The sequence below is a fragment of the Lycium ferocissimum genome, chromosome 1 (genome assembly GCF_029784015.1).
Source record: "Lycium ferocissimum isolate CSIRO_LF1 chromosome 1, AGI_CSIRO_Lferr_CH_V1, whole genome shotgun sequence".
NCBI classification, from domain to species: Eukaryota; Viridiplantae; Streptophyta; class Magnoliopsida; order Solanales; family Solanaceae; genus Lycium; species Lycium ferocissimum.
In genome coordinates, this window is record NC_081342.1 from 870,450 (window position 1) to 892,307 (window position 21,858).

The window sequence follows — 21,858 nt, forward strand, 5'->3', positions numbered from 1 at the left end:
TTCTTGGAATTGGTACAATATCCTGGTTAATCTTGCAAAATAAATATGCTAAGTTTAGAATTTGGAATGTGCTGAAGAAATGATAAACATAACTTTTCATAATTTCCTCAAGCCGAGGGTTTATCAGAAACAAACTTTCTATCTTTATAAGGTAGGAATAAGGTTTACACTCACTCTACCCAAATGACGAAGCAAGAATTTTCATGAAGGTGTTCATCTTTTAGGCTAGTGGATGGGTGAGACAAAAAAAAAATAGCAGAATGAATAATTTGAAGGTGCAAGACTGACCTGCTCCCAGGCAAAGTGAAACACAAAAGAGTAAGCAAATTGTAGGAGCCCAGACTCAAACCTGCACCCTCAAAGAAAATTTTCACACCCTTGGCTGATGGGCTATCTTTCTTTTCTTTGTCAAGGGTATTCAATAGTTAGTATACATTCAACAATATCTACATTTAATCTATATACCCGAAAAGAATTCAAACGAAGGGTGCTTCATCTGACCTCCCTTGGATGGGTGTAACTCCGCCCCTGCTCTACCTTCCCCAAACTCGATCAAATTTTATTATACTGAGTATGTTGTTATTGTTGAAAAATGACCATACAAAGATATTTTATGTGTAAAATGGACGTACATTCATTAATAACTAGTACAAAAGCATGTATCTTTGTAAGAATAACACAACTTAGCTAAAACGAAATATTACCCGTCACTCATCGATTGCGGAATTTTTTCTAGAAAAAAGTTAATAGTCTTAGACCTAATTTACATTAAAATTTAAATTTCTTTCAGATGATGTCAAAGTTATATTTTTGTAAGTGTTACAAACCGTTCTTCACTATTTTTCAAGGGTGGCTCAAAGAGAAGGCTGTAAAAGCATTTGCTTTAGTCCTCAAAAATTTGAGGGCTTCAATTTTTTTTTTTAACTAATAATGAATTTTATGATTTTAATTTTACTTAGACAATAGTGAAGTTTGTAGAAAAAAGTTAAAAAAAAAAAAAAAGATAATAGGCAAAAATAAAAAAAAAAAAAAAAAAGGTGACTTTTTATATTGCAAATATTCTAAATTTTGAATTAATCTACTCACATCTTTGTATATTAGTAAATAAAATTTCATACAACGACATCCAAGGTATTGTATTGCAATCACATGACTAATATTTTATTAACTTGAGTTAATCCTTACTAATATAAATAATAGTAATAATATTACTATGTGAGTTAAAACTTTTGTATTTTTAAAGATACTACACTACAAATAAAAAATATGGGATAGAAAAATATATGCCTCTTATTAAAAATTAGGTTTAGGAAATTAAATTTATTGAGTCACCCTTATATTTTTCATTAGATAAACTCTTTCATATAGAGACTTCCACAAAAATAAATTATGAAAATTTCACCTATGAAAATTTAACCAATATCTTTCAGAGTCCGGAACCTAAATGACGGAATCACTAGTTATAAAATCAAGTTTTATTTTAGATACTCGTAGATGATCTTGAAGGCTTTGTGGAAGAAGTTAGATGTGCTTACACTCTCACAAGGAAAGTTAATGCTAACACATTTAGTGGCACACTAGACCATGAAGGCCATATAATTTATGTGTGTCCAGGTATATAATACCTTAAAAAAAGCATGTCAACTTATTAAAGACCTAAAACGTTTGGGAAAAACGGGTGTTCCACACGTAGCAGGGCTTATACGGCCCTAAGTTGCACCGTAAAAAACAAAGAGTTTGGATTAGCTTTCATTGAGCCCGTATCAGTAGTAGATTTAATTGATTTAGGTCAGAACTTTTGGAGATATAAGAAAGTTGAAAAGACCTGAGGACGCAAAGAAGAGCGCTCAGTCTTCATTAACACTTTTCGGGAAATTTCTCATAATTTTTTTTATAATATGTTATTTAATCTAAATTCTTCTTTTACTCTTTTCCTCATTACTTTTCTTTTCTTAAATAGTGCAATAAGCATCGGCTTGGAAGAGATAAATAGAAACTCAATACCTCATAAAAACCTGCTTACTGACGATGTAATAGTAAAGATCATAAAATCTGACTCAGTAATTTCTCTTACGAGCTCAATTTGCATTGAAGATAGAGAAAAGGGTGACTTATTTGTGAACCTTTATTCAAAGGTTTGAATATGCCTATTTGTGGGAGAAAAAAATCTTGAAATTTGGACAAAAGAAAATTTACTGGAGAGAGACAAGCATGAAATTACAATTATGCCCCATGTTTTGAACATTTTGTATACCTTAAACCAGAGGCAAATCCAGGACCAGCGCTTAACCAGTGCTCTACTCAGTCTAGTTTGATCATGTGTTCCTTCAGTTAATATATTTTAGACATATATATATATATATATATATATATATATATATAAAATATACCGAGTTTAGTTGGGTGACCATGTGTTCACGTGACCCATTTTTTACACATGGATTCGCTCCTGCCTTAACCTGAGTTACCAATAAATATTTAAGAAGACATAAAGATGATAGATATGTGAAAGAAGTGAAAAGGATGAAGGCTTTGATACGTGAATCAACTTCCTCGTTCTTATTTAGAACTAAAAAAAAAAAATACTTGAATGTCTTGGAAATTAATTTAAATATGTAATTCAATCAGTTAAGCACAAGTGGGCTGAGTTGTGTTAGAGCCTACTAACCGTTTTTTTTTTTTCTTGAAAAGAAAAAAAGATGAAACAAATTTGGACAAAAGAATTTTTTTTAACCAGAGGTTTCATGTGACTCAGGCAATAAATACTTCATCATCTTTAACTAGATCTTAACCAGAGGTTTCAGGCGAGTCTTAGTAATAAAACCGTGGTTGGTAATATCATTTTAACCATAAGAGGTCATTTGGTACACATGATAAGGTGAGATATTTCGGGATTAAGTTTGGAATAAAATTTATATGTGTTTCGTGGAGATAAATTTATACCGTCAATCAAACACAGTATAAGTTTTATCCAAACTTAATTCTAAGATATTTCACCTTATCTCATCTAACTTGAGATTATTTTAGCCCACCTCTTAGGTGTGGTAAATTAGTAACAACATACCCAATGAAATCCCAAAAAATGCGGTTTGGGGTGGGAGGTAGCGGGAGGGGGGAGGGGTGTACGCAACCTTGTCCTTATCTTGGGAAGCACAGAGGTTGTTTTCGCTAGGCCCTCGGCATAAGGACAAGTAGTGTAAGGCAATATGGGAAAAAAATGACACACGCGAACAAGCCATGGTAGATTACTATAAAAGCATGATAAAACAGTCTGAAAAAAGAACAACAACTACCAAATTAAACTATAAACGAAGAATAAGCAACAATAGACAGTAGCAAAACTTGAAAGATAAGAAACTATAAAGTAAGACGATTACTAGTATGAAAGGATAAGCGGGACAACGCTCAGCTACCTACTAACCTTCTACCCTAATTCGTGTGCTCCATAACCTCCTATCTAAAGTCATGTCCTCAGTAAGTTGGAATCGCGTCATGTTATGTCTGATAACCTCTCTCGATACTTGTTTAGCCTATCTCTACCTCTCTTGAAACTGACCATAGCCAACCTCTCACACTTTCACACTAGGCCAACAATGCATCTCCGTTTCACATGTCCAAACCATCCGAGCCTCGCTTCTTGCATCTTGTCTTCCACCGAAGCCATTCCCACCTTGTCCTGGATAACTTCATTCCTAATCCTCTGTCTTTCCTAGTATGTCCACACATCCATCACAACATTTTTATTTCCGCAACTTTCATCGTCTGAACGTGGAGTTTTTGACTAGGCAACACTCCGCCTCATACAACATAGTTGGCCTAACCACCAACCTGTAAAACTTGCCTTTGAGTTTTGGTGGAACATTTTTATCACACAAGATTCGAGAAGCGAGCTTCCTTTTCATCCACCCTGCACCAATTTATTGTGTGACATCAATCACTCTATTTTCTTGGATAATAGACCAAAGATGCTTAAAATTTTTATTTTTTATTTTTTGGGATGGCTTGTGTACAAAATCGCACTTCCCATCTTCATGCGTTAAGCATTGAACTTGCACTCTATGTGTTCAATCTTGGTCCTACTCAACCTGAATCCTTAAGACTTCAGGATCTGTCTTTAAACCTCCAGCTTGACATTAACTCCGCTGCGAGTTTCTTCAAACAGAACTATAACATTAGCGAATTTAAATTTATTGTGCCCCGAAGTGAGTATCAGACGCCAAGTTATATGTAAAAGTAAAAAAACAAATTAGCAACATAATGGTTTTCCATATGGTGGGTCCCAACTTCAACATGACACGCCTTGAACTTTTAATTACTAGGGTCCCACCAGCCTTTGACTTAAAAACAATATCTCAATCCAAATAATTCAATCTAACAATCTCCAAAATTTCAAGAAAATAATTTTCAAGAACTTAGCAAAAATTTCAATGGCAAAAAAAGCAGTGTTGATTGGAATCAACTATCCAGGAACAAAAGCAGAACTTAGAGGTTGTATCAATGATGCTAAGCGAATGTACAGTTGTTTAGTCAACCGTCATGGATTTTCTGAGGAAGATATACCTGTTCTTATAGATACTGATGACTCTTCCTAACAACCAACTGGTCTTAACACACATAAGGTTTTATATAAAGTTTAATTACCATCATTAATTTTTCAGCCAAAATATTTACTCTACTGTTTTCTTTTAAGAAAATTTATATAACAAAAAATTGACACTATAAAAGAAATTCTAATGTAAAATACAAGGTTACCTATAATCTGAAACTTGTGAAGAAGATGATACTGGTTATGATGAATGTATTGTTCCTTGTGATATGAATCTTATTACAGGTAATTGCTTTTACTAAGTATTTATTTGATTTCGATCATGTGTTTGTTCCATTTTTTTTTTTTTTTTTTTGTGTTGTGTGTTGAATTTTGTTGGTGGTACTTGTATTGCTTTGATTTCTATCTTGGGTTTGCTCCAAAATTGGATTTTTTCCTGTGTAGTGTTCCTTGTGATATAAACCTACAAGAAAAGAATCTTAAAAAGATAGAATAAAGGATAAAATATAATTATTAAATAATAAATAAAGAGAAAATAAGAAAAAATAAATAAAATAACGCTCCAATAATTTTTTTTTTTTTTTTTTTGTGATTTGTAGATTTCGATTTAAAAATACTAGGAGATTAAAGTAATAATCAAAATAAATATTATATTTAAACTAATAACACAAGACAAATAGATAAAAACCATCCAAGCAAGATGGATCTGATACTTTTGAAAATAATTAACTGAAATGGGAAGTATCGGACTTTTATTTTAAATAGTTCAGGGTATTTATTGGCCCTTTTCCCAACTTTTAATACTTGGGTCCCACCAGCCTTTGACTTAAAAAAGAAACCAAACCTCAAATAATTCAATCTAACAATCTCCAAAATTTCAAGAAGATAATTTTCAAGAACTTAAGCAAAAATTTCAATGGCAAAAAAAGCAGTGTTGATTGGAATCAACTATCCAGGAACAAAAGCAGAATTAAGAGGTTGTATCAATGATGTTAAACGAATGTACAATTGTTTAATCAACCGTTACGGATTTTCTGAGGAAGATATAACAGTTCTTATAGATACTGATGATTCTTACAAACAACCAACTGGTCGGAACATACGTAAGGCATTGTGTGATCTTGTTGGATCTGCTGAATCAGGTGATTATTTGTTTGTGCATTATAGTGGACATGGTACAAGGTTACCTGCTGAAACTGGTGAAGAAGATGATACTGGTTATGATGAATGTATTGTTCCTTGTGATATGAATCTTATTACAGGTAATTAATACTATTGCTTTGATCTATGTTATGAGTTTGGTACAAAATTTGTTTTATTTTTTGCTGTTTATTTGTGTGTGTTGTTCCTTGTGATATGAATCTTATTACAGGTATTTACTTTAACTATTTATTAGATCTAAATCATGGGTTTGCCCCCCCCCCCCCCCCTTTTCTTTCGTTTTTGTGTGTGTGTGTGTTGAATTTTATTGGTGGTACTTGTATTGCTTTGATCTAAACTGTGGGTTTGTTCCAAATTTTGTTCTTTTTATGTTGTGTATTGTTCCTTGTGATATGAATCTTATTACAAGTACTTAACTATTGTTTTGATCTAAATTATGGGTTTGCTCCTAATTTTTTTTTTTTTGGTTGTGTGATGATTTGTATTGGTGATACTTGTATTGCTGTGATTTCTATCATGGGTCTGCTCCAAAATTTGTTTTTTTTTTTTTTTAATGTTGTGTGTGTTGAATTTTATTGGTGGTACTTGTATTGCTATGATCTATATCATGGGTTTGTTCCAAAGTTTGCTTTAGTTGATCTGTTGTGATGATAATTCAGGTGGATCGAAGATTTAGGGAGATTTGTGAAATGGGGAAAATGGAATTTTAGAAATGAGAATTTGGGTTTCTAGAGTAATTGAAATTGTTGAATGGGGATGAGGAGAAGTTGGGAAAAAAGAGGGAATAAAGCCTTACGTATGTTCCGAGGAAGAAATAACTGTTCTTATAGATACTGATGATTCTTAAAACACAACCTACGGGTCGAACATACGTAAGGCTTTATCGGATCTTGTTGGATCTGCTGAGTCAGGTGATTATTTGTTTTTGCATTATAGTGGACATGGTACAAGGTTACCTGCTGAAACTGGCGAAGAAGATGATACTGGTTATGATGAGTGTATTTGGATCATGGGTTGTGCTCCAAAATTTGGTTTTTGCTCCAACAATTTTTTTTTGTATGTGTGTGTATGTGTGATTTGTGGATTTGTTGTGGTATCTAGGAGATTGGGGTCTTGAAATGGCTCAATTGATCCGTCATGATGATAATTCAGGTGGATCTGATTTTTAAAAATTCTGAAATGGGAAGTGGACTTTTAGAAATGAGAATTTGGGGCTCCTGGAATGGGGGATGAGGAAAAGTTAGGAAAATCGAGGGAATAAAGTTCACTACATTTAGATGTGCAAATTAGTAACTTTACCAACAACAACAACAACATTGTAACAGTAATCCACAATTTGGTAAAATGTACAAACCTTACTCCTACCTTTGTGGGTTAGAGAGGCTGTTTCTAATAGACCCTCGGCTTAAAAGAAATTAGTAACTTTACCATTGATTTGAAGGGGAAAAAAGTAGCATTTTCACAATTTTTGGGGAAATGCAGGAATATCCAGAAAAGTAACTTTTCCACAAGTTTGTGTATGATTTATGGAGTTGATGTGATAGGACTATTGGGAATTTCTTTGATCTAAATTATGGTTTTTTCTGAATTATTTTGTGTGTTGTGTGGGTGTGATATGAATTTTATTGCAGGTACCTGTATTGCTTTGATCTAAACCATGGGTTTGCTCCAAAATTTGTGTTTTTTTTTTTTTTTTTTTGTGTGTGTGTGTGTGTGGGGGGGGGGGGGGGTTTGGAAAAAGGAATCTAGAGATTGAGATCTCTGAAAAAAAAAAACGATCTTGAAAGGGTTCAGTTGATCTGTTTTAATGATAATTGAGGTGGAGCTGAGTTTTAGGGAGATTTGGCAAATGGGTAAGTTGAAATTTTTTGAGCCGAGGGTCTATCAGAAATAGCCTCCCTACCTTCACAAGGGGGGGTAAGGTCTGCATAAGCTCTACCCTCCCTAGACCCCACCTGGTGGGGTTATACTGGTTATGTTGTTGTAGTTGGGTTAATCGAAATTTAGAAATGAGAATTTGGGTTTTGTATAGTTATTGAAATTGTTGAATGAGGGATGAGGAAAAGTTGGCATAAAAAGAGGAAATAAGTTGGTCCTTAGAGGGATTTGGTAGTTTGCTACATTTAGATTCAGTAACTTACCACTGACTTGAGGAGAAAAAAAGTAGCTTTCCCTAAAATTTAGGGCAAATGTAGGAATATCCAGGGAAGTAACTTATCCACAAGTTTGTTTCTGTATGATTTGTGGAGTTGATGTGATAGGAATCTTGGAAGTTAAGTTATTCAAATGGTTCAATTGATCTTTTTTGCGAACAGTTAGGCGGATCTAGACTAGATATTACCAAAAAATGCAAACTTGGTTAGTTGAATGGAGTATTACAATTGCAAATTTGGGTTAGTTTATCTTATAAAAAAAGCAATTTCAAATTTGGGTTTCAGAGTGTTGGAATTGAGGAATCAGGAAAAGTTGAAAAAAAGAGGGAATAAAGTTGGTGTGTAAAGAGATTATAGTTTTTTTTTTTTTCAATAGAGAGATTGGTAGTTTACTTAATTTATATGTTAGAAATAGTAACTTTACCGTTGGTTTGATGGAAAAAAATTGTAACTTTACCACAGTTTTGGTAAAATGCAGGAATATCCAGGAAAGTAACTTCCCCACAAGTTTGTGTATAATTTGTGGAGTTCGTGTGAGAGAGAGAGAGAGAGAGAGAGATATTCATATGGTTCAATTTGATCTGTCCTTGCTAATAATTCAGGTGGATATAATTATTGTGGAAAAAATGCGAACTTAGGAAGTTGGATATTAGAATTGAGAACTTGGGGTCTTCGAATGTTTGAAATCGTTGAATGAGGAATGAGGAAAAATTCACAAAAAAGTTTAAAAAATGGGAATATCTCTCAGTTCCCACAAACATTTCTGTGTTTGGGTGGAAAAAAAGTTGATTACGTAGTTCATGCATTTTCTGGTGATAATATATACTCCTATTTTTGCTGGAAGAGAGAGAGAGAGAGAGAGAACATTGCAATTAGCAAGTGAAATGATAGGAAGGATATGGGATATTTTAATTCATACATCGCAAATGTGAATTCACATGTTTACAGATCTGTTTTCTCATCCCATACTTTTGTTAATATTATTGAAAAAGTAACATGCAATTAATATTAAACTGTTTGACGGGTTGTTTCATCCTCTTGATCAGATGATGATTTTAGAGAGCTCGTGGACAAAGTTCCTGAAGGTTGCCGGATTACAATTGTATCCGACTCATGCCACAGTGGCGGCCTCATTGACAAAGCTAAAGAGCAGATAGGGGAGAGCCACAAGCAAGGCGATGATGACAACGAAGGCCAGGGTTCTCGTTTCGGACTCAAGAATTTCTTACGCCGAAATGTTGAAGACGCATTTGAATCCCGAGGCATCCACCTTCCGCGCCGCCACCGCCACCGTGAGGAAGAAGAGGAGAATTTCCCTGAGAGTAGCGTGATTGAGACGGAAGACGGGAATGAAGTCCATGTGAAGAATAAATCCTTGCCTCTTTCCACCCTCATCGAGATACTTAAGCAGAAAACCGGTAAGGATGATATTGATGTTGGGAAACTTAGGCCAACACTCTTTGACGTCTTTGGAGAAGACGCGAGTCCTAAGGTGAAGAAATTCATGAAGGTCATTTTTAACAAACTACAAAAGAAAAACGAGGACGGTGAAGGCAGTGGCGGGTTCTTGGGTATCGTTGGTAACTTGGCTCAAGAGTTTCTAAAACAGAAACTTGATGAGAATGATGAGAGCTATGCAAAACCGGCTATGGAAACACACGTTGGAGGTAAGGAGGAAGTTTATGCCGGTTCGGGAAATAGAGGTCTTCCGGATAGTGGAATTCTCGTTAGTGGGTGCCAAACGGATGAAACATCTGCGGATGCTACTCCTGCAGGTGGAGAATCTTATGGTGCTCTAAGCAATGCAATTCAGGAAATTCTGGCTGAATCAGACGGTCCAGTCACCTACCAGGAACTTGTTACCAAGGCTAGGAAAAAGATGAAGAGACAAGGGTTCACTCAACGCCCAGGCCTATATTGTGATGATTATCACGTTGATGCTCCTTTTGTGTGTTAATTCTGCAGTACGTTTTCTGGTTGCTGTTGAAACACAAGTTTGGTGTTAATGAGGTGTTATAGAACAATATCCCTTGTGTATCCGTGTGGATGTGTGGTTATTTTGCTCTATTTTTCATTTTGGCTGGAGAATAAGATATAAAAGATTCGCGGTTTTCTGTATTGTTGTGGAAACTTTGAATCTGGGATAATTATTTTGTATACTGAATGTGTTATAATTTATGTACCAGCATGTCTGAATTTTTTATCATGTGCCCCCCATAAAAATTGACCTTTGTCTTGTGAAACTATGGAACAGAAGGAAAGGAGGAGCTGAATTCTGAAATTTTGGTTTACTACTCTTTGGTGAAATAAGAAAATGTTCTCAATTAGGTGGCTTTATAAAATATTACCATCAACTGATACAAATATGAATGGAATTACTACCTTGCAAATTTCTCTTCAATTTGGAGAAGAGCAACTGCATAGGCACATCAACTTTACATTTATGAAAACTTATCCATGCTGGGTGAAGTGCGTTTTTATCAAAACATTTAAAAGCTTGGACACTCGGATCCATTCTAACATCTATTTGACGTTGAAATTTAAGAGAAATAGGTTGGAATTGTGTTCCAATGGTAGTAAGTGAAAATTGGATATCGAAGAGTATTCACTTGAAATGCACTTCATACCACAATTTGGCAATATATTCTCAAGTTCAAGTTCAAGTTCAATTTTTCGTTCTCAATTTAATAACTAAACTACAACAAATCCTTGGACGATTCTATGCCTAACACAACGTCAAGATGCATGTAAACAAAGTTGCTCACACTAGCAGTAAAATATGATTTTTAGCTTTCAATCAAATTTCACTCATTCGACAAAGGACATTCTTCAAATTTTAATTTTACAAGTTTCAAAGAGACATAGCAATAACTCCATTTGTGTCCACTTCAAAGCTTTATCCACTGGGAAAAGTAGAACTACCAAAACAAAGCAACAAAGCCGGCTACGCGATGACCTACTTCTGTTCCTTCTTTGCTTCAATATCACTTGGATTTGGTACTGGTTGAATTCTCTGATAAGGTTTCCTTGTCAACGTTTCGCCCTTTAAAGCTGCAACGTATCTGTCATTTGTATTCTCCTTCCTCTGCAGTTCGCCAAGGTACTCAGCCAGCCTCTCCTTATTAACTTTACCCATCATCTGTTAGAAAAAAAACCAAACAATATATCTTCAGGAATTCACCACTCATAAGTCGAAGTACTAAGATACAAAGGTAAGCCAATGAGACCAAAAGAAATCACTGTGAATGAAAAGAAACAGTCATCTTCTGTAAAGATGAAGTCAAATAGTCTATTTGGTACCAAATGATAACCATAAACTTGTCACTTCCTTCCTCCCCTAACTTCCCTTCAAACAAAAGGCAACAATATTTCTAACAGGAAAAATCACCACATAAGCAAAGAGATTCAACAAGTATTTGCTGTGGACTATTGGAGCAACATGGAAAAGATTGCACAAGATAGAGAAGTAAACATTAAAATTATTTGTAAATCCTAACAACATCCTGCAATTTGTAAGAATAATATTTTCACAGTACCATCCCTTTCCTTTTGGTTCCCATAGATGGCAAGTGGCCAGTAGGTGTAAAGCAAAGTTATGTGAAAGTGCTCACAACTCAGTTTTAATGTTCAACAAAGACAAGACATAAATAGGTATATTCAAATGCTGCGATCATCTTAATTTCTCCTCCTTAAGGAAATACTCGAAGGTGGTCTTTGAATCTTCCTTAATGATTACTCAACATCTTCAACAAAAAGCCCTTGTTGAAACCATCGAGATCAGAGACTGTCTCCTACACTGCCTTAGATAGCAAGCCATACCTTTTCTCAATAAAAGGTCTTTCAACCCAGTCCTCTTCCGCACCACTTATAATGTATTCCCAGTTCCTCAACATACCATCCAGGCGTCCACTTCTTGTAGAATCCCATGATTTCAATATTTATTTCCACTACTGCTTAGAAAATACACCTGTCAATCTAATATCTTAAACTCCCTGTTCTGTCATATGGTGTCTCCTAAATACAGAGGAAGTGCTCCAACCCAATGCTCAGAGGTAATCCAATTCATTTACACCATCCATTCTCTATCTACCAAGACTGGTTATCAATTGCTATTTTCTATATGTTAATTATTGATTACTTTATCCACACTAAAAAATAAAGCTCCAAACATCATTTTCTTTCAAAAGGTAACAAGTACATCAAAAACAAGAAACATTATCAAATGATACTGCCAGAGCACTTTTTCAATTTGCCACATCAAAAAGCACAATCATCACAACAGAATGTACAATAGACATATGAGGCACATACTGATCTCGCCAGATGAAAGTTTTCTCCAGTATATACCATTACAAGTCAAAGGGAAGGCAATACACATTAGGAATTGATAATCCCTAACTAAATTTTTGGTATAGTCATAACCTCCGAAGGTAAAAAGAATATGCAGCACATTGTCACATACTGATCTGGTCAGGTGAGAGTTACACGGGTAGTTACCATATTCAGCAAAGGGAGTGCAACACGCATTAGAAAATAACAACATACCCCGTGTAATTCCACAAGTGAGGTCTGGAAAGGGTAGAGTGTACGCAGACCTAACCCCTACCTTCACGGGTAGAGAGGTTGTTTCCAAGACCCTCGGCTCAAGTAATGATAATGACAAATCAATTTCCGGTACAATCATCGGAGAAGAATGTACAGCACATATGAATGCAGATACTAAACTGGACAGATGAAACATGCTCCGGTAATAACAGTAAATTAGCGGGAGCTTAATACTGAGGAATATTTACTTTTTCTATTTCTAACCATCGGAGAGATTGACATTACCAATTGCCAAAAAAAAAAAAAAAAAATTTTCACTATAACAACGATAACACCAAGTCAATTTACGTAACATCATAAGAGTAGAAGGTACAATACATATGAATCAGATACTCATCTGGTAATAACAATACTACTAGTAGATGGAAGTCTAATACACGTTAAGAAATGATAATGACAAAGCAATTTTCCGTCCAATAATAAAGCAGAACCTACAAAACATTTGAAGCAGATACTCATCCCACCATATGAAAGATGCTCCGGTAATATCAGTTAGCTACGCAAAGGCCAACGGGAGTAGAATACACAATAAGAACCGATAACATCAAGTCAATTTGTGTACAATTAAACTGTAGAAGCTACCACACATATAAATCAGACACTGATCTAGTAATAACAATACTACTAGTCGAGGTGACTCTAATACACATTAGGAAATGATAATGTCAAATCAACTTTCCGTGCAATCATCAAAGCAGGATGTACAACACATTTGAAATAGATACTCATCCTGCCAGATGAAAGATGTTCCTATAACAACAGTATAATAGGCAAAGGGAATGCAATACACATCAAAAGCTAATAACGCCAAGTCAATTTCCGTACAATCATAACATGCAGAAGGTACAACACACAATGAAGCATCATTCATCTGGCCGGAAGAAAGCTGTGTGATAATAACAATACTACTACGCGATCAAAGTCTAAAACACGTTAGGAGTTGATAATTCCCTAAGCAATTTCCCGTACAATTGAAATTGCAGAAGGTACAACTAGGTGTGTTTTAACTTTTAATACATAAACGGTGATAGTTCAGGTAGGAAAAAGGAACCTCTAATAGTTAGGGGAAAGTGATAATTCAGTGTTTCTTGACCATTAACTCTACCAATCATAAAAAATAATGCCAAATCAGTTTCCATTACAATCATAATATCAGAAGGTACAACTATTTTTTCAAATATATATTTCAGGTACCAAAGAGGAGAAACTAATAGTTGTGCTGTGAAACTCGCGAAAAAGTGATACAATTCAGGTTTGTTTTCGACCATTAACTCTACCAATTATGAATAATAATCCCTAAACAATTTCCAGTACAATCAAAACTGCAGAAGGTACAACACACATGAAGCACAAATTGATGTGGTATTAAGAGTAACATACTAGGGTTTCAGGACGAGCATTCTGCCTTAGCTTAGCTTCAAGTTCAGGACTACGAGAATTAGTAGCTGACATAACACAGAAACCTATTATCCCTGGAACTACACCACAAACCGTCGCAAATCCGATGAAGAACGGCTTGGATTCCTTCGTTTGTCTCACTATCCACCTCCATGTTCCGCTCTTCTCCCATAGAATCGACATCGAATTTTGTGATGAAATTTGTGATTTCTCTGATTCTCTCAAACGCCTTTCTTCCACAAATGTTGCTTGGGAAGAAGAGGAAATGAAATGGACAAGTTTTTTAGCTTAAAAAATAACAACACAGGAGTAATTGTGACTGCCTTTTATTTATTTAGAGTAAATATTAGGGTTATCAGGACGAGATTCTGCCTTAGCTTAGCTTCAAGTTCAGGACTGCGAGAATTAGTAGCTGACATAACACAGAAACCTATTATCCCTGGAACTACACCACAAACCGTCGCAAATCCGATGAAGAACGGCTTGGATTCCTTCGTTTGTCTCACTATCCACCTCCATGTTCCGCTCTTCTCCCATAGAATCGACATGAAATTTGTGATTTCTCTGATTCTCTCAAACACCTTTCTTCCACTAATGTTGCAAGAACACTTCATTAAACCTGAAGGACAAGTTAAGGAGATGAAATGGACAAGTTTTTTAGCTTAAAAAATAACAACACAGGAGTAATTTTGACTGCCTTTTATTTATTTGGAGTATTTTTTATATTTTTATTTAGCCCTCCCCACGAGCTCCATCATCTCCCTTAATTTATGGACACCGGAAGATGCTTTTGGATTGAAAGTGGAGATAGATTTATGTCCGAATAATCCTCTTGACTTTTATACTCTTGATTTGTTCATAATTCTTATATGACCCCTTACTCGGTGAGTTTGTTATTTTTGTTACATTAGAGTAATTTTGGTCTTTTAAGTTTGGCAAAGTTAATACTTCTAGTCTGATTTATGTTCGTTAAATTTGACGAAAACGGTATAGAAAAAGATTTAACCTTAAGTATCCAGAAAATCTCATCAAATCTTAAAAAAACCTGCACCAAATTATAGAAATACTCTCTTCAACTTTATGGTTTCATTGGAATGCGAAAATTCAAGTTTTATGATGATAATACGTGTTTTCTTACACTTAATGAGGCAACTTTTCTTTTTGGTCAATCCCAAAGAGAATGACACCTTTTTTATATTTGGTAACAATTTAATTTTAAACTTAACTTATTTTACCTTTAATGATATGTTTTTTAGCCACACAAATATCTATAACTCATTATGGAGAACGGTCCTTATTAATTTGGTTTCAAAAGTCTTGATCGGCTCAAATACCCCACTGTGAATCGTTCTTAAATTTAGTCGAGGTCAAATCAAACATGCTCACATATATTGGGATGGAGGGAGTAAATTATAAATCGCAGAAACTACAATAATTGAACCGCTAAATGTGAATTTCCTCTAATTTAATCTTTTTTCATGGTTCCCTTAAAGTCTTTCCTTTTCTATCAATCCATGTTTCTCCCCCTCCCATTGATTCTATTATTCTATCTGATTGATATAACTCGGTAAATATCTTATGGAGACTAAAAGTGTTAATTTTTGACAAATTTATAGGATCACAATTGTCCGGTGCATATTTAAGAAATTACTTTGACCCTATCCTCAAACATAAGGGATCATTCTTATCATTTTCTCATACTTTGCTTGCTCCCCAAGAGTTTGGTTTGGAGGCAATTACTCCCCTAAAGTCTATAGGAATTGCAAATTAGAGAGTCAAACTTTGAGAAAACCCAAAAAGATTCTATTGTATTTGGAATTTTATTTAAAAAGATCCTTAATGTATTTAGTAAAGCAATTTGGTCTCATTCAATGGAATGGCTTGCCTACTTTTCAGTGCTCGTAGGTAGCGCTATTAATGAAAACTGAAAAATCAAACCATATTGAGATTTTTTTTTTAATTATTTGAATAATTAGTTTGATTTTCAATTTAGAAAAACAACAAACATTTGGTTTGATTTTAGTTTTAATAACCAATTATATTCTTTAAATAATCGAATATTACTTATTGTTAGAACCATTAATGGCATAGATTCATTCATTAAACCTTATATATCTAATTCTTTCACACGTAAGCAAATAAAAATTTACTCTGTGAATCAAGAGAAATCATAATAATAATTGAAATACACATGTTATGTATTGAGTATTATACAATATGAAAATCGTATAGTAGACGATGTGCATTTTGATCCCTTTGCCGGCATGAATTTTCACAAATTTAACGAAATATTAACTCTTAAACTATTTAACTACCCATATATACTTGCTTAAATTTGTATGGTCACTTCATATTTGAGGTAGAGAAATATAGTTAGAAAAATAACCTATATATAACATATATCCACTATTTAAAGGAACATACCACACATGTTTTAATTAATCGAAGATTAAATATCCTTAGGCAAAAGTTTTTCAGTTCCGTCAAATGACCCAACCTGCCCTGGCTCTTCCACTGTCCAGACTTCCTTTCCTCCTTGGTTTGTCCCCCCGGCAGCCGGCGCATGCCTAAGCTAAATATCACAAGACCGATTAAAATGATGATTTACCCAACGGAATTATCCATTAAGTATTTTAATTACAATCTCAATTTATTCCATGTTTAAAAGAGTGGAATTAACTAGTGATTTTCAAATCGTGCGTTATAATATATAAAGTTATTTTCATTTACTGCACTTCAATATTTTAGTTCCATGTAGTGCATATAAATTAATAGGTGCATCTTAATTTGTTCCAAACATAATTTTCTCAAAATGAAGTATCCTTCAGTCAACACAATCTTATTTTTGTCCCTCTTATGTTTTCATCCATTGAAAACATCAGGAGGACTTCTTAGGACATATCATGTTCACATAGTAAGTGCTTTACCTAATAATAATGTCCCGTTGAGGATCCGTTGTCAATCTAAAGATGATGATCTTGGTTATCATAAGCTTAAGGTCGGACAAAATTTCACTTGGTCATTTCATGAGAAAGTCTTTTGGGGTACGCTTTTTTGGTGTCATTTCTGGTGGAGTCCAAAAGAGGCAGTATTTAACGTCTTTGATGATGGATGGAAATGTATAGGACATGGTCCATCTGTTACCACATCATGTACTTGGGTTGTAAGGGAAGATGGTTTTGAGTTGAATGGGTCTAAACAACGTGGTTGGGATTAAGATCCGATAATAATGTTTTTTCTTGGTATTTTTCTCTGAATGTATAACCATAACATATAATTTTATGATATTATATCAAAAAATTATTAAGTAGTAATTACTATGTTATGATTCTGCTCTCTTTGGATGTCTCTAAGGGCCCTAAATAGCAAAAATTGTGGACATGATTAATTGAAATCGTGATTAAATGAAAATGATTGAAGTTGAATTTTTTTTTTTTCGGACATGCGATTTGGATTTTTTAAATTGTATTTTTTCTCATAAACATAAAAATCACAATTTGTGAAAATTTTCAAAACTTACTCAACTCTTATACAATCTTACCAAATTAGTAAATCATAGTTCATAAATAAGGTATTGAAATATCCTAAGGCGCTACATTAATAAATTACATATCTTCATGTTCCTTTTATAAACAAATGCTCGTTGTTACATGCTATTTACAAATTTCAAATACACATGATATTACAAAGATCTACCTTCAAAAAAATCAACAATAATAGTAAGTAGTAACTAGCTATTCTTTGATATAATGCTTCCTCATATGGTAAGGACAATCTCTTCACGTGGAGCATGAATCGCTTTGTACATATATAAAAGGATGAGTTTTTTTTTACAAAATATAAACTTATGAGTCAAAGTTTATATTTCAAAAAAATTTGAAATCACGATTTGAAATTCCAAATTCTACTTTATGGAGAATTTGAGATTTTAAATCATAATTTGGAGTTGAAGTTAGCGAAATTTATATGTAGATTTCATAAACAAGCGATCATTTGAAATCAAAATATGAAATCTGACTTCCAAATCCACCAAACGCATACTACTTATGATACATAATCTCACAGCCCCCCGGGTAAAACTTTTCTTGTTGGTCATTTTGGGGCCCACACTCCACATGCCATATTATCGGTTAAAAGCTGTCCACCCACAAGATATGAGAGATGGAAGTAGTGTATCTTCTCTACTCCATACTTTCCACTTCCATCACTTCCTTCTTCCTCTCCCTTCTCCTTCCTTTTTCGCCTTCTGCTCCGGCGCCTCTTTACGGACATCGGCGGAGCAGACGACGACTCTGTTGTTTCTCTTTATGATGGGACTGTATGGCACAAAAGACATCGTCCCGTTCACTATTCCGTCTGATACGCGAATAAATTCATTCTGAGTTTATAATCTTGAGATTAATCTATTCCACCTATCAGGTAGGATAAAATAACACCAAATTTGAGATAAAAATTTATTCTGAAATTAGTTATATCCATCAACCAAATAAAATATAAATTTAATCTCATCCTAGGATATCTCACCTTATTCCATGAATCAAACGACCCCTAATTTCACTAAAGGTTAATATTAAACTTAGTCAAATATTTAAAACCAATTAAAACCTATAATCTCTGGAACAATGCCGTAAACAGTCGCGAATCCGATGAAGGACGGTTTCAAATCCCTCGTTTTCCTCACTATCCACCTCCATGTTCCACTCTCGACATGGAATTTGTGATTTCTCTCAAACACCTTTTTTTTTTTCAAGTTTAACAATTCAGATCAAATCAGCATTTTTTTGAACATCAATATTATATATTAGATTAAAGCATACAACTTAACCAAAAAAGAGGCAGTGTTTAACGTCTTTGATGATGGATGGGCATGCATAGGAGCTGGTCCAAAAGTTACCACATCATGTACTTGGGTTGTAAGGGAAGATGGTTTTGTGTTGAATGGGTCTAAAGAACGTGATTGGGCTTAAGATCAAATAATAATGTTCTTTTTCGTAATTTTCTCTTCATGTATAACCATAACATATGGTTTTGTTACGTTATTATATCAATTACTCTCTTCGTCCACTTTTCTTGTCCTTGTTTTCTTCAAAAGAATGGTCTTTCGACTTAAATTAGATCACCTTCATATTTTAAAAACTAAAATTTAGATGTCCAAACTATAAAAAAAATACTATCCTTCAACTATACGAGATAGAGAGATGGAAGTATTCTATCTTCTCCGCTCCATACTTTCAACTTCCATCACTACCTTCTTCCTCCCTTTCCGCCTTCTACTCCGCAGCCTCTTTGGCGGAGCAGACGACAACTCTGTTGTTTCTCTTTATGAAGGAATTGTATGGCATGAAAGACTTCGTCTTGTTCACCATTCCTTCCAGTACCCCGTCCGCTATGCACTCACCAACCTTGACCATGCCTCTAATAAGACACCATCTCATCAACTATCAGCTCATCAAGCTTGTAGCATTTCTGGTACCACTGGCCCCGTGTTAGTCTCGCTCTTCTTCTTTATACATTTTAGCTTATTACTTTTCTTTAAGTGCATATTTAGACATAAGAATTGTTAAACTTGAAAAAAAAAAAAAGTACTTAGTACTACAGTATGATAATATTTGTTGCTGATATACCGAACACCAGAATGTAAATAAAACCCCACTTATTTTTCTAGAAAACACTTTCTACCATAATGTAAACTTTTTTATTGTTGGGTTTTTCTGGCACCCACACTACACATCTATATATATATATATAAAAAACTCCAGTTTTAGCTTTTTATTAAAAGCCCGATTGGCTTTTAATATGAACAAAGACAACAAATTCTATTTGCATTAATTATTAAAGAAGTTATTAATTGTAGTTCAAAATATTACCTAATTTAATAATCTACTACTACTACTAATAAAATAATAATAATTATTAATAATAATAATTATATATATATATAAAAGGAGAGTAGTCTAGCTTATTATTAAGCCAAATGGCGTAATATGAATAAGCCACTTGGCAACAAATTCTATTTGCTTTAATTATTAAAGAAGTTATTAATTGTAGTTCAAAATATTACCTAATTTAATAATCTACTACTACTACTACTACTACTACTACTAATAATAATAATAATAATGAACTCACGTAATATACTCATACGATATTATCAATACTTAGTAGTAGTAGTAGTTGTTAATAATAATAATGAACTCACCTAATATACTCATACGATATTATCAACACATAGTAGTAGAGTTGTTAATATTATTATTATTATTATTATTATTATTATTATTATTATTATTATTATTATTATAATAATAATAATAATAATAATAATAATAATAATAATAATCTATATCTATATCTATTTTATAATAAAAAGGAGGGCATCCGAATATTAAGCCAAATGGCGATAATTGGTGATCATAAGCTCAAGGTTGGACAACAAATTTATTTGTATCAATTCTAAAAGAAATTAATTGGACATTATTAAATGAACTCATTAATTTGGTGTATTGATGGGGAAAATTATTAATTGATATTCTTGGATTCTAATTTATAGTCAACAATGCTCCTTTAAATGGTAAGATATAATATTGTCCTTTATTACTTTCCGCAATTAAGATAAATTCAAGCCTATATGAAGATGGGTACGATTAAATTGAATGCAATATCAAAATTAAAATGTATCAAAAAATCATGATTGAAATTCATTTGTTTAATATTTTCACTTTAAAATGTTACCGTGTAAGTAATCTATTAGGAATATAGAAAATGATAAGTCTAAACGAAATTAGATATCAACAATTAGATTTTATCACCTTGTTTATTAATAATAGAACGAATCAATATTAGCATAATTAGCAGGAAAAAAAATATAATGCTACTTTGAATTTTAAACCAAGTTCATACTATATATAGATGTAAAACAATTTAAACTTAAAATAAATAAATAAAAATAGGATTTGAATTAAATTAAAAGACAATTACCTTTTTTAAACTAATCAAATGACTATCCTTCCTAAAAGTAAAAAAATGGAACACATCAAAGTTTTTTTGGTAATTACTTTTAAGAAGAAGATTTTCTTTCTAGCTAGGGTAGTAACAGAATCAAATCGACAAGTTTTATGGCTCTGATGAATTAAATTTTATAAATAAATATCAATTTCCTTTTCTATATTTCTCTTTCTATGTAGAGAAAATATTCTAATACAAATATTTGAACCGCAATAAAAAATTTGACTTTGAATTCACAAGTTAAAACATGAAGCCAATTCAAATATCATCATATAAGGAATATTAGAATTCAATTTAGATTGGGTTATCTTTGTAATGAATTTATAATGCAATAAAAATTTAAAATTGATTATACCCCCTAAAATTTAGATAACTGATTATAAATTCTAAAATGTTTAATTCAAATTCTAAATTTGAAGTAGTTAGCCATATATATTCTGTGAAAAAATGGTTAAAAATTATCTTCTTTTTTGGCTTTTCTCTATTTATATATATATTTTTTTTTTTTTGCATTCTCTCATATTAATATGCTATATCTTATTTAAATAAATAATTAAAAAAATCACTAATTAGAAAAAACCGATGCCTTATATGAGTCCGACAAAATCTTCCCGAAATTTGTGGAGATAATTTAGTAGTCATTTTAAAATTAAGAGAGATTTAAGGAGAACTTCATTATATTTTTTTGAGTGAAAGTTACAAAAATGATGAAGTGGGCACATAAATAAGGTATCAATTAATAGAATATCAATCAATAATGATACATAATTTATGGTATATTTATTTTTGTGCAAATTATTAAGCAAAAAAGTATAAATTTCTCTTGTAGGGTCTATTTGTGCCATCAACCAACTCTCCAAACATCCTCCTTGCTTTTGCTTTTCATTGCTCAAAATTTCGCTCCCAATGTTTATAGATAAGATTACATGTGTAGTTTCTTGATTTTATGTTGTTTTGCTACATTATCAAGGTGATTGACTTTCTTGATCT

At 33.2% G+C, this 21,858-nt stretch overlaps 2 protein-coding genes across 2 annotated transcripts; one reads left to right on the forward strand and one right to left on the reverse strand.

Annotated features, from left to right (window-relative positions):
• The first annotated feature begins 5,377 nt into the window (after positions 1-5,377).
• Positions 5,378-10,063, forward strand: LOC132040192 (metacaspase-4-like). Its single transcript, XM_059431150.1, has 2 exons — positions 5,378-5,808; positions 8,907-10,063. The coding sequence occupies exons 1-2, from the start codon at positions 5,463-5,465 to the stop codon at positions 9,815-9,817; spliced, it is 1,257 nt and encodes a 418-aa protein (XP_059287133.1). The 5' UTR covers positions 5,378-5,462; the 3' UTR covers positions 9,818-10,063.
• Positions 10,064-10,608: 545 nt separating this feature from the next.
• On the reverse strand, positions 10,609-14,080 carry LOC132041055 (uncharacterized). The gene is made up of 2 exons (XM_059432079.1): positions 13,846-14,080; positions 10,609-10,999 (listed from the first exon to the last, which is right to left on the reverse strand). The coding sequence occupies exons 1-2, from the start codon at positions 14,044-14,046 to the stop codon at positions 10,817-10,819; spliced, it is 384 nt and encodes a 127-aa protein (XP_059288062.1). The 5' UTR covers positions 14,047-14,080; the 3' UTR covers positions 10,609-10,816.
• Between the last annotated feature and the right edge of the window lie 7,778 nt (positions 14,081-21,858).